Genomic DNA, 11346 nt, shown 5'->3' with positions numbered 1-11346 from the left:
GAAGATGTCAACATTGTGGAAACTTTGCTTTTCTTATTCAGCTCCTTGGCAGACATCCTTCCCTTGTAATTCCACACACTGGAGACATGGGTGTTCATTGTGTTATATTTGCCCAATTATCAAATCATAAAAGAAAACCAAACAACATTAAATGTAGCAGCAATTTTAATTAAGTAGCTTAATATATATAAAATTGAATACACTCAAAATAGTGACAATATAATATGGTTAAAATAAGGAATAATTTGGTTTTGATAATAGCACATAAGCAAAAATAACCGTGTGGGGTACGGAGTGCAGAGCTTGACCCTGTCACCTCATGGACAAGCTCGCCAAGCCAAAATTCCCCCTTTTATGCTCTATGTCATCACCATCTCCTCCCATTTTCTATTCGTCCCACTTGTTTCACCGCCTTCATCATCACCTTTACCATGCATGCTCCACCATTTTTTAGGTGGTCACACCACTCTTTGGGGGTTGTCCCTGATGAAGGCCTCTCCTTTTTCTCAATGTCCTTTAATTCACCATTTGGATTCCACATGCGCACCAAGCTGGTATAATGTAAGTCAAAGCTAATATAATATAAGCCAATATTATGTTCTAGCATCAAAGCAATAAATCTCACATAATTAACATTTCCCTGGGACCCAACCAAATTTTCCTTTCTTTCGGTTAATTTTAGTAATTGTTATCTTTTGTTTCTTCCTGTCCTGAACGTCTGCAGGGAAAAAGGGGAGGGAGCTCCTCCTTCTTCTGGCATTACACTTTTAACTGTTTTACTATTTCCAAATATTAATTATTGTATCAATATTGATTACCATTTCAATTTTGTCAGCATGAAGCACACCCATTTACCACAATTGCAAACTGGGGAACCAAAGTAAAACGTTTTTACTTTTCCAGCTGGAAACACAGAGTGGAATGGTGAAGTAGGAGATATTGAAAGCTCTGAGCTCTCTCTACTGGAAGAAGGCAAAAAGAAGATACAGGTGTGTTGGGTTTTGCAGCAGTTTTGAATTTGAACAGCAAATAATGTAGATCATCTGAATGAATCATGTGGGGACTCCCATGTGTCATGATTCCCACCCTCTTCAAGCAGGAAGGCTATTGTGTCATCCCACTGGGGGATGTGCTGATGCTGGGATCCACAACATGCACAAATGGTAACTTCAAGAACAAGGCAGGGGCTGGTGGGAACTGTGCCTATCTCTTCCAGTTTATTTATGCTTACAGCGTCCTTTGGCCAGGCAAAAATCTCCAGATGTTTAGCAGACAGAGACAGCCAGAAAAGCTGCAGGCTGAGGAACCAGCTCCAGTCCCCGCAGTGTGAGAGTGTATCTAAGGCTGAGCACAGCTGGCTGGGGAGTGTCTACTATGTTAGTCGAATAAAACAACTCCAAACAACGTATAGCACAGCTAAAGTTTTCTTCCCCCTGTCCAGGGCCTCGTACTGGATGTCACATGCTCTCTTTCTGGACATTATAGTGTTTACTCCTTGTTTCCTTAGGGAGCAATGTAATCACTTGATCAACATGCAGCTTAGTACAACAGGGTCCATAACCATTCGTGCCCAGGGCTTAGCCCTTTCCACTGAAGGCAGGAGGACAAACTTTCTCTGGTCTGTTTGGAAGCTTGCCAGTGCCAAGTCATCCCAGTGAAGTTTTTCACACTAGTTTTATCTGCCAGAGTGAATTTGCAATCTGCTGTATCACTGCTGTGCCCCTACTGGCATGTGAAACCTAGAAGTGGGTCTACCCCACTGGTAGCCTTTAAAGGTAACCACAGAGGGCAGCTGGTCTGCTGTCATCTTCTACTGGCCCTCTGGACTGGTAAAAACATTGTGCCAACTCGTAGACTGGGATAGCTCTTAAGTGTGAATTAATGACAAGATTATAGTGGGGAGACATCAACACCCTCCCTGTGCTGGAACTTGGGTGCAACAGCAGCAACAGCAACAGAGTTTTAGCCATATCTGATGTGGGTTTGGAAGCCTGATGGGAAACCTGGCTAAGAGAGAAGTGTATGCGAGGCTTAAAAGCCAAATGCAGCCTTCAGAATACTTGTCACCCTTTGGGGCCTCCCCATCTGCTGTGACTTCTGGTCTTGCAGCAGCCCACTTTCTCCTTCCCCAGCAGGGGCTCTGCTCATCATTGCTCACGTTGTCTGAACCAGGGGTCTCTTCTCTGCCAAATCCCTTCATGTTTCTTCTATGAACCAAATCTAATTTCCATCACTGTGAATATTTAATACATATGTGATGAAATAATGACATTTCTGCCCATAGGAACGCTAAAGGGTCAGCACCAGGGAGAGTAGAAAAACGTGCTCAAACACAATGCTGGACACAAATACATGTAGACTGAAAACCCCCTGAAGGGACAAGTAGCAAGGGAAATTCCATGACCCTGAAATCCCTTTCTATCCTGATTTCCAAGTACCAGCACGCAGGAGAGGAAGAGAAAAGGAGGGAGAAGACATGCTTGTGTTTGCAAGGGTCTGGAGTGTGCCTTTGCATTGTTTAGTGGTAATCTGTTTCTCATTATTGCAAAGTCCAAGGACACCGTGTACTGACCTGGAGTAATGCTGTGTGCAGCTGTGGGAATGAATGATGTCAGTGTCCTGCTCTTCTGCGGACATGTTCTGGGGGGTGTTCAGAGACAGGCTTTGGGAGCTGTTTGCAGCATGGATCAACATCCCTTCAAGGCAACACCCCCCTCAGCAGGGTGGCAGACACTCCGTGCACCAGGAGATGGCAGCCATGCCCAGTTGTCCACACCAGCTGCCATCCCAGTTTTTCCTGTTTCCTCTGTTAGCAAGGACTCTGCAGCTACCTGGATGTGCCTGTGCCTTGTTCATTGCTGCAAACCGTGGAGTGTTGATCAAGTGAGACTGGGGTTTTCAGTGAGCACCAAGGCCCCTGATCTGACTGTTCCCCACAGTTTTGGGAGGAAATGCACTCCCAGAGATCACAAGCCCCCACTTCCCACAGCTCAAGCAGCTGGGACTGGAGGTGTATTTGCCACAATCCCCTTGAGAGCTTAGCTTTTGCCCAGGTGCATATAAAGGAGAGAGACACCTAGAATAGCACACCTACAATCTCCACAAGGCTGTAAAGATAAGTGGTTCTCAAAAATATACAATCAGTAGCGAAATGTTCACTATATAAACAGTCTCCAAAGCAAGAAGGATATCTTGGGTTAGTAAAGTAATGTTACTGTATAACAGTCACCCTCCAGGGAGTAACTCTTGGCAGAGACACTGAAGTGTTTGAGACTGAATTAATTTAGAAAACCAAATTAAAGAATATCTTGTAACAAACTATGAACTGGTATTTGTGAACAGAAAAAGTGCAGTTAAAACAATCTTGTGCACAAAAGAGCTAAATTTCTATAGCTGAATCACATGGATTAACTCTAGAGTCCACTCTGAATTTAATAAGATTTATGTTCAGAAGAATCTAAACATAGGATGTATTCTTAATATAGTTCATGATTCTTTGCATTTACTCATTACATTTTGTCTCCTCCTGTACAATGTCATCTGTCATCATGTTTCAACAAGTATCTTCAACCCAGTGTTAGTCAGAATTTAAGCAAAGGCTGGAATCTCAACTCCTTTTTAACAAAATGCTATTTTTTTCTAAGAATTTCGCTGAGAAGGACAATGCTGTTGTACAGGCCAATATCAAAAACTGAAAGATGAAGATTCTTTATACACCTTTGCTTCTCCTCTTGTTTTGTGGATCATATTGGGTCAGCCCTTTTGTGTCCAGGGTGGTCAATTACGAGTCATGAATGGGCACAATAGGCTGGCCATCAAGGAAAGAAGCATCTCAAATAACTTCAGAGATTTTTGGTAGCATGTCCAAAGTACCTGAACAATTTATCTGCCTTGATCTGCTGGGTGGTATTTTCAATAACTTCAAAGCTACAAGTAAAAAGACATTTTAGTATTTCCAGGTTGTATTTCCAGAAATCAGAAAGAAGAAATGACATGTCAATCCTCTGTGTCCAGTTTACCTCCTTCACCCACAGGATACCAAAAAGATGACAAAGCCAGAGGCTTGTTTGTAAGACCTTTATTCATATAAATAATATGCACCATATGGAACAAATATACAACACCATGCTTGCAAATTAATGCTTTGCAAAGGACTGTCATTGCTATTCCTGGTCAAAATTCCCCAAGCTGAGAGTGCCTTGGGAGCCTGAAGTTGTAGGAAGCTTGTGATGCACCTGGTTGTGATCTCTGCTAGCAGGAGGAGGTGCTGCAGGAGCAGAGCTTTCTGCTGTCCTGCTGAGCTGGCCTAGCACCAGGGGAGGTGTTCTGAGGAGCCTCCAGCCTCATCCAGAAAGAAGATGGCGCAGAGAACTTGCAGCCATCATGAAGGAAATGACAGAGCACACCCAGGGTGTGGGACACACTTAGCCTTGTCCAAGCCTCAAGAGGTTAGACTGGAGAGAGCAATCCAGCTGTAATTTAGGTGGTGGGAAGGTGGTGGTGAGCAGGCATGTGCTATGAACCTGTATCTTCAGCTTGTAAAGTCTGTGTCCACCAGATCAGGAGCTAATGGGGTGCCCTAGTGGACGGAGTGATTGCCAGGCAGGAGGATGGCTGGATTTTGGCCCCTACAGAAAATACCTATTTACAGGTCGTAGAGCTTTGCATATGCTAGGATTTTTTTCTGGGCAGCTCTCAATACAGTCACCAACTGGACATTGCTGGCCATATTAAGGGTAGTAAAAGTCTTGGAAAAACAGAAGACTGTGGGACTGTAAAGGTGCCTCCAGCAGAGGCAGCTGGCTGGGGAGGGAGCACATTGCATGCCTGGTCTAGGGGGAAATGCTCAGAGGATGAGGAGCACCCCACACAGCGAGAGCTGTGGTGCTCTGCACACAATCCACTCCGACAGACCTGCTGGCTTCACGTGAGGTTTTCAAGCTGAGCTACCTGGGCTGTGAAGGACTCACTTCAACACTCTCAACTGAGCTTTTCAGGGGCTGGCCAACTTTGCTGTTAATGCATAGGCTGTACCACTTCAGTCGTGATGGTTTTCAGTTCCTACCAACATCCAGAAGGACAAATAAACCATTTCACAGGGGAGGACACAGAGCAGCTGAGTGCAGTGCAGCTCTAAGAGCCAAAAAATGTGCTCCCTGAAGCCTTCATGAAATGTGCAGGTCAGTGCAGTGCCAGTGAGAACACAGTTGCACAAACAGCTCTGCAGGCTGTCTGCTCCCACCTGGGCAAGGCTAAACCCAGAGCTCCATTTAGTGGATCACCTGGATTAGCTCTGCAGGGTCTGAGGGGGGGCAAATCATTCTCTGGCAATGTCACTGCAGTCCTGGCTATTCCCAGTTAGCAATGGATAAGGTGTGAGCCTGGGGAAGGTATCTTCACAAGATCAGCCTAATTCTCCTTGGAAATAAAAAGTAAGGATAGTCTCATCCCTAGACACAGGGCTGGAAGGGAGAGAGATGTAAGGAGGGAAGAGGAGAAAGATCTGTTGTAAGGGAGAGAGTTGGAAATGAAAGAACAAGTGCTTGCGAAGTCTTCTGATTGCTGATGACTTTCACTTCAAAGTCCCAGAATTTTAAAGGCATCTCGTAAATCATCTACTTCATACAGCGGCTGCAGGACAAAATAGAAACGGTAGGTCAGTTGTCAAGTGAGCAGGAACCCACGAATATGAGGAAGGAATGGCAGGAGATGAGATGAGATGAGAGTGGGAAGAAGGGGAAATGAACAAGGAGAGAAGAGATGAAGAAAGCTGGGGGAAGAGGCATAAGGGATGTGGAAGATGAAGACGTGAGTGAATGAAATGGCAGATGGCAGGGATGAGCAGCAAGAGCAGACAGGAATTACAGTGAGGAAGAGAGGAATAAGCTGAGGGAAGAGGAAAGAGAAGGAGAATTGGCCCTTACCAGGAGGATTCGTCGAAGTTTCCTGGCAAGATGGACAGAGTTTTCATGCAGCCCTTCCCAGCCTTTGAATGCCTGTTCCCTGTTCTCCACAAATGTGTTCCAGCAGTAGAAGTAATCTGTGCAAGGTATGGGGGAGTTACAGGTGCTCAACAGGACACTGATCATCACGCTCTGCATCATCTTCTCTGGCTCCTTACCGTACCTTCTCCCCCTCTCCTGGGTATCCCCAACACCCCTTCATCATCTCTTTCCTGCCTGCACAACTCACCTTTGAAGGTCATGATGGCAATCTGTGCCCCCGCCTTGTGCAGGCGCCTCAGCCCCTCGGGCTCAGCCTTGCGGTCCTCGCAGAAGTAGAGGCGGGCCATGAAGATGCGGAGGGTCAGGTTGGGGTAGGAGCGCAGGAAGCTGGCGATGTGCTGGGCGCAGTCGTAGCAGGGGCTCCAGGAGGTGAACCAGGTGATTCGGTAGCAGCGTCCCGGGTCCAGGTCCCAGGCCGCGATGTAGCGCAGGAAGAGCACCTCCACATGGCAGCCCATCTTCGGGAAACCGGGAGAGACGGGCGAGGCCTCAGGTGGCGGGCAGGGAGCAGGGTGTCAGGGGGCAGGGAGTGAGGGCTGGTGTGGATTCGGTGTGAGGGAGGAGAAACAAGGTGCAGGGAGTGCTCTTGGCTTGGCATACACGGGGACAAGGCACGGTAGTACTTAAGGGCTGGAGAAGCGCTGGCAGGCACTGGTGTGGAGGGATGCATGAACAGGATGGGTGGGAGCTAAGCAGGAAGGTAGGGAGACTGGAAAGCAGCAGGGAGTGTGGATGTCTTGTGGGAGCACACTCGGGCATAGTACAAAGCACAGCTTTACCCGGAGGCTGCATCCCTCAAACAGAGTGTACCAGCACAGCGCCCAGCTGTGCCTGCGTTGCTGTCACAGCCCTCTGCTCCCTGCTGCCCCAGGCAAAGCAGAGCTGCAGGCTCCAGACAGGATGGCAGGGTGCTCCCCTACCTGGTTGCGCAGGTATCCGAAGTCCAGGGAGCACGAGGTGGCACTGTCCCGGCGCTTCACCACATAGCAGAGGTAGGTTTCACGCCGGCCCTTGGCCTTGCGCAGGTTCCTGAAGTTGTAGAGGAAGAGTCTCCTTTGCATGAGGATGCTGCAGGAGAGGACAAGAGAGAATTTACATTTACTCATGCAGCCAGCAGTTTACCATGTCTCAGTTGAGGGCTCAGCACCAAAAATATCCTCTTCATATCCAAGCCTCTCTGTACGAGAAGAGTGTCAGTAATTTGCATGAAATGTTCTAGGGAAAGGATGCAGACGTGACTCTGGGGATGAAGCAGGTGACCTTGTGAGTGGAAATGGTATGTGAATTAATGGTGATTAGTCAAACAGCAACTATGGCTGGGCAGAGTGTGAAAATATCTGAAAATATCCAGAACATGGACACCAGTGAGGGAGGAGGATGAAGGCATCTGAGAAGGCCTGTGAAGATGAGAGGGTGTGGAGTTCAGCCATCAAGAGGTGTTATTTTTGCTATATGAAATGCAGAAAATCCGCTGGGGCAAGGGACAGAACAAATTAGAATCTCTCCAGAGAAGACTGGACTGAATATCTTCCAAGCACTGCCCAAAAGAGGAGAGTTGAAAGTGTGCAAGACTAGGGAAAGATGCCATCCAGTAGCTGATGGAATATATAAATGCTGACACCTCTCCAGACACAAGTACCATTTCCACAGCAGACAGACATCAAGACTGGCATGGGCCTGCTCCCGTGCCCAGAGATCATGCTGGGGAGAGGCAGCAGGAGCACAGGGAGGGTGTAAGGTAGTCATGAGCCATATCTAACAGCCTTGCAGCCAAGTGGAGGGACACAGGCAGCTGGGTTCATTGAGGTGAAATACTCACCTCCCCCGCAGCAATGCAAAACAGAAGTGAATAGGTTAAAAATAATCACGTCCTTTGTCATCTTTTCCCACTGTTAGGCTGATGTTCAGCACAAAGATGGGGTAAGTTGAAGAGATACTGATTTGGGTTTTCCGGAGGATCTCCAGTGAAGTGTAGAAAAGGGGAATTTGGGTTTGTTAGGAATTTAAATCTGAGAGTCTAGGCACATGTATACACCCTTCATCTGTTTGCGAATGTCACCATAAAGCTCGAGCACTGCAGAGCACTTAATGACCAGCTAACAGGCATCCTTTCTGCCCCTGCAGCATCTTCTGTCCCTTGTGCACCCTGACACATGGCCACTGCATCACAGGTACTCATTCACACAGTCATGCACATCCTCTTAACTTTTGTTACCTAGTGATGTGCTTTGAGGTTGTGTGTCACTCCCTGCTGCTCCTCACCTGCATCACAGACATCCTCCCTCAGGCACCCTTGCTCCCCTAATTGTCCCACAGACAGGCAAACGACTCTTTCCTGCCCTGTCTCCCTCAGCCTGCAGTGCAAAAATACCTGTGCTGCTGACACAGAAAGAGGAAGCACACACATTCTCTGTTATGCCATGCTTTATGCTGATGGCTCCTGCAGGAGCACATCACATTCCAGCACGTGTTCTGTTAGAAGAAAGTCCATAGAGAAGACTGCACACACTCAGGAGGGTAAGGCATCCCCATTAAATATCTCATTAAGCCAAACAACAGTCTGAGGCTGTTCCTGGAGGTCTGTCCCCTAAGCACTCTTGCAGTCCTGCTCTGTTGGACTTGCAAGTTGTGTCAGGAGTAGAGCACGAGCTCTACTGCATTCCACCACCCCTTTCTCTGGCTGTTCTTGGTGTGTGCCTGTTTCCCATACCCACTGTGTGTTCTTCACCACCTTTCTCACTCTTGGAGCTGACTCACTCCCTTCCACCTTAGATTCACCCTGTTTCCCTGGCTTTGTGCAAACACAAATGAACACCTGTGTATATTCCTAACACACACTCACACACACATTGGTGTCCCCACAAAATTATCAACCAGTTGTTCATCACAGGTTTGTAAGCCCTAGATGAGTTATTGCAGGGATATAGAAAAGACTGTGTCCTGTAACAGAGATGCTGGAGAGGGCATCTGTTCTGTGGTGACAGGTCCTCAGGTTGTCCAGAAAGGATAATCCAGAAAATTGCACAGGTGTGATAGGTCAGAGGTTTGCAAAGCACTTACCCGGGATGTGCGACAACTGCAGAAAACAGAGCAGAGCCTTGTGCACAAGGCAATTGCTTGCTGAAGAAACATATAAGCCAGGTGGAAAATAATTACAATTATGTTGATGTTTCATTAAACCCATATGGAAAAACAAATTTTATCACATCAAAAACATAAGGGAAAACAGACCTTCCCTTTTCTATTTTTTAAAAAGTTTTGGGCAAAACCATTTGCTTTCAAAATGTTTCTGATTCTTCTTCTATTTGCCCTTTTTCTCATGTCATTCCTTTTTTCTCTATTCAATGTTTTTGACCCTTCAGAGTCGCATGTGGATGCAAATAAGAGTGAAGAACAAGAAATGACCCCAAACCACAGAAAAATAAAATTACCATCACTTAGATTATTTTTCCATTTCAGAACAAATTGAAGACCATTTGAATCACAGAAGACATTTGTTCAACTAGAAATGTTCATTAGCATCAGCTCTTTTTCTCCTTTTCCTCTGGAGTTCACCATCCCAGAGTTTGGTTGTTTTTTTTTTTTTTTTCCCCAGGGAGGATTTGAGAATATGGATGGTGCAAACAGAGCAATGAATGAACAGATGTTGAGTGGAGCAACTGAGCAGATGTCTGGCTAGGTGTAAACTGCTGGATACACATTCAACTCCTATGGCTATAGCATAGCTCAAGGGAAAGAAGCAAGGACACAGGAGCTGTGATTACACCTGGGCACTGGAGAAGCAGCCTGGACAAAGATCTTCTCCTCAAGTAAATATTCATGAAATCAGAGTGAAGTCCCCGGAGTGTGTGCATAGTATGCAATTGTGGAGAGTGATTAGTCATAATAAGCTCACGGACTAATTGCAGTGCAAGTAGAGGATTGAGGGGTTTAAGCAGCAGATAGCATCTGACTGTTCATCCTTCTGTTATCATCCTTTGTTTCTAGAAAAGAAAAACAATGAAAGGAACAGAGAACAGCCACAAGAAAGTAATGAGAGAAAGGGAAAAGAGCACAGGTGGCAGACAGTCAAAGAGAAAGAACAACAGAGACACAAAGATGCAAGTTGCAAGAGCAGGACAGGCAGGGAGTTATATCAGTGAGTCAGATGGGGAAAGGGAAAGGGATGGTCAACACCAGAGGGAAAGCAAGTTAATTCTGACAGAAAGACTCTCATCTGTCATAGGAGCAAGAAACTAGAGCGACTCCTTTTACCTGTCCATGACTCCCAGGGTCTCTCGCAGGTGATGGGTTTACAGAGATGTTGTCTTGCAGACTCTGTGCAGCCCTCTGACCTGATGTACAGAAAGGTGGACTGGCCTCTGTGTCCCCTCCCCATTCACCCCTATCTACTCCCTGCTGGCTTTCATCGGGGTGTGGTTGAGGGAGGAGTTAGAAGGGTCTCTGGAGCTGCAGGAGCTGAAGAGAAAAGTGTTGAGATGCAAAGGGGCATCAGTTCTGAAAGATGCTCAGCACCCATTGGCCACCACCCCCCCTTGCACTACTACCGGCCCCCCCCCCCCCCCCCCCCCGCAAAATTATTCTGAAATAATATCAATAGCATAACAAGGCAGGAAACATTGTCTAGTGGTTAGAGGGGGGCCTGAGAGCTTGTGTACCACTAGTGTGAATGTGGGCAAAACCACACCATCCCTCTGGGCTTCGCATCACGCAGCTGTGCAGGGATGGTGGTGACCCTGCCTGCTCCACCGCAGAGGCAGTTCTGTGCAGCAGCCTGGAGCCACCCCGCCGGAAGGAGCTCAGGGAACACCAGCTTGTGGGCAGACTCCCTGCTCCTCTGTGACCCCCTGAAAGCCCTGGCAGTTGCATGGAGCAGCACCAAAGCTGAAGACAAGAGGAAAGGAACTCAGCTCCCAAGGTTCAACGAGGAGCGGCCGGCCTCACCTTGGCACCTGAGCATTGTCATGGGTGTCTGAGCCCTATCAGCACCCCAGGAGTGGTGGCAGACCTGCACTGCTGCACACAAAACACCAGTGGAGAGTGACTCTGGTCCTGATCCCGCTGTTCCAGGTGCTACTGGCACCAGCACCAAGCTCTGCCGGTAGCAGGGTGACAGTCAGGACCCCTGCCTGAGGTCTGTGCTGTCACAGCCAGGCTGGCAGTCAGGATGCACACCCTTTGCTCTGCCAGCACTGCCCTGGGCTGCCCAGGCTCAGCTCCTGCCCTGGGCTGCCCAGGCTCAGCTCCTGCCGTGGCAGCCATCCCTGTGCAGGGCTGAAGGACAGCGAGGGCTGGGGCAGGGCCGTGGGCTGGCCAGGCTGAGGAGCAGCCAGGGGACATT

At 47.7% G+C, this 11346-nt stretch overlaps 1 protein-coding gene across 1 annotated transcript; it reads right to left on the bottom strand.

Moving 5' to 3' along the window:
- Positions 1–4071: 4071 nt before the first annotated feature.
- Positions 4072–7420, bottom strand: AICDA (activation induced cytidine deaminase). Its single transcript, XM_064411328.1, has 4 exons — positions 6926–7420; positions 6193–6463; positions 5925–6040; positions 4072–5631 (listed from the first exon to the last, which is right to left on the bottom strand). Exons 1-4 carry the CDS (start codon positions 7109–7111, stop codon positions 5578–5580), a joined length of 627 nt encoding a protein of 208 aa, XP_064267398.1. The 5' UTR covers positions 7112–7420; the 3' UTR covers positions 4072–5577.
- Between the last annotated feature and the right edge of the window lie 3926 nt (positions 7421–11346).

Source organism: Passer domesticus, chromosome 2 (assembly GCF_036417665.1).
Source record: "Passer domesticus isolate bPasDom1 chromosome 2, bPasDom1.hap1, whole genome shotgun sequence".
In the NCBI taxonomy this organism is placed as follows: Eukaryota; Metazoa; Chordata; class Aves; order Passeriformes; family Passeridae; genus Passer; species Passer domesticus.
The sequence above is the reverse complement of the archived record's forward strand: the minus strand, read 5'-3'. Positions and strand labels throughout refer to the sequence as shown.

Coding starts and splice junctions, on each gene's coding strand:
- AICDA (XM_064411328.1), bottom strand. CDS start 7,111: ATGAGTAAATGTAAATTCTCTCTTGTCCTCTCCTGCAGCATCCTCATG. Junction 6,041..6,192: donor TGCCATCATGACCTTCAAAG/GTGAGTTGTGCA, acceptor TACCTTGCACAG/ATTACTTCTACTGCTGGAAC. Junction 5,632..5,924: donor AACTTCGACGAATCCTCCTG/GTAAGGGCCAAT, acceptor TTTGTCCTGCAG/CCGCTGTATGAAGTAGATGA.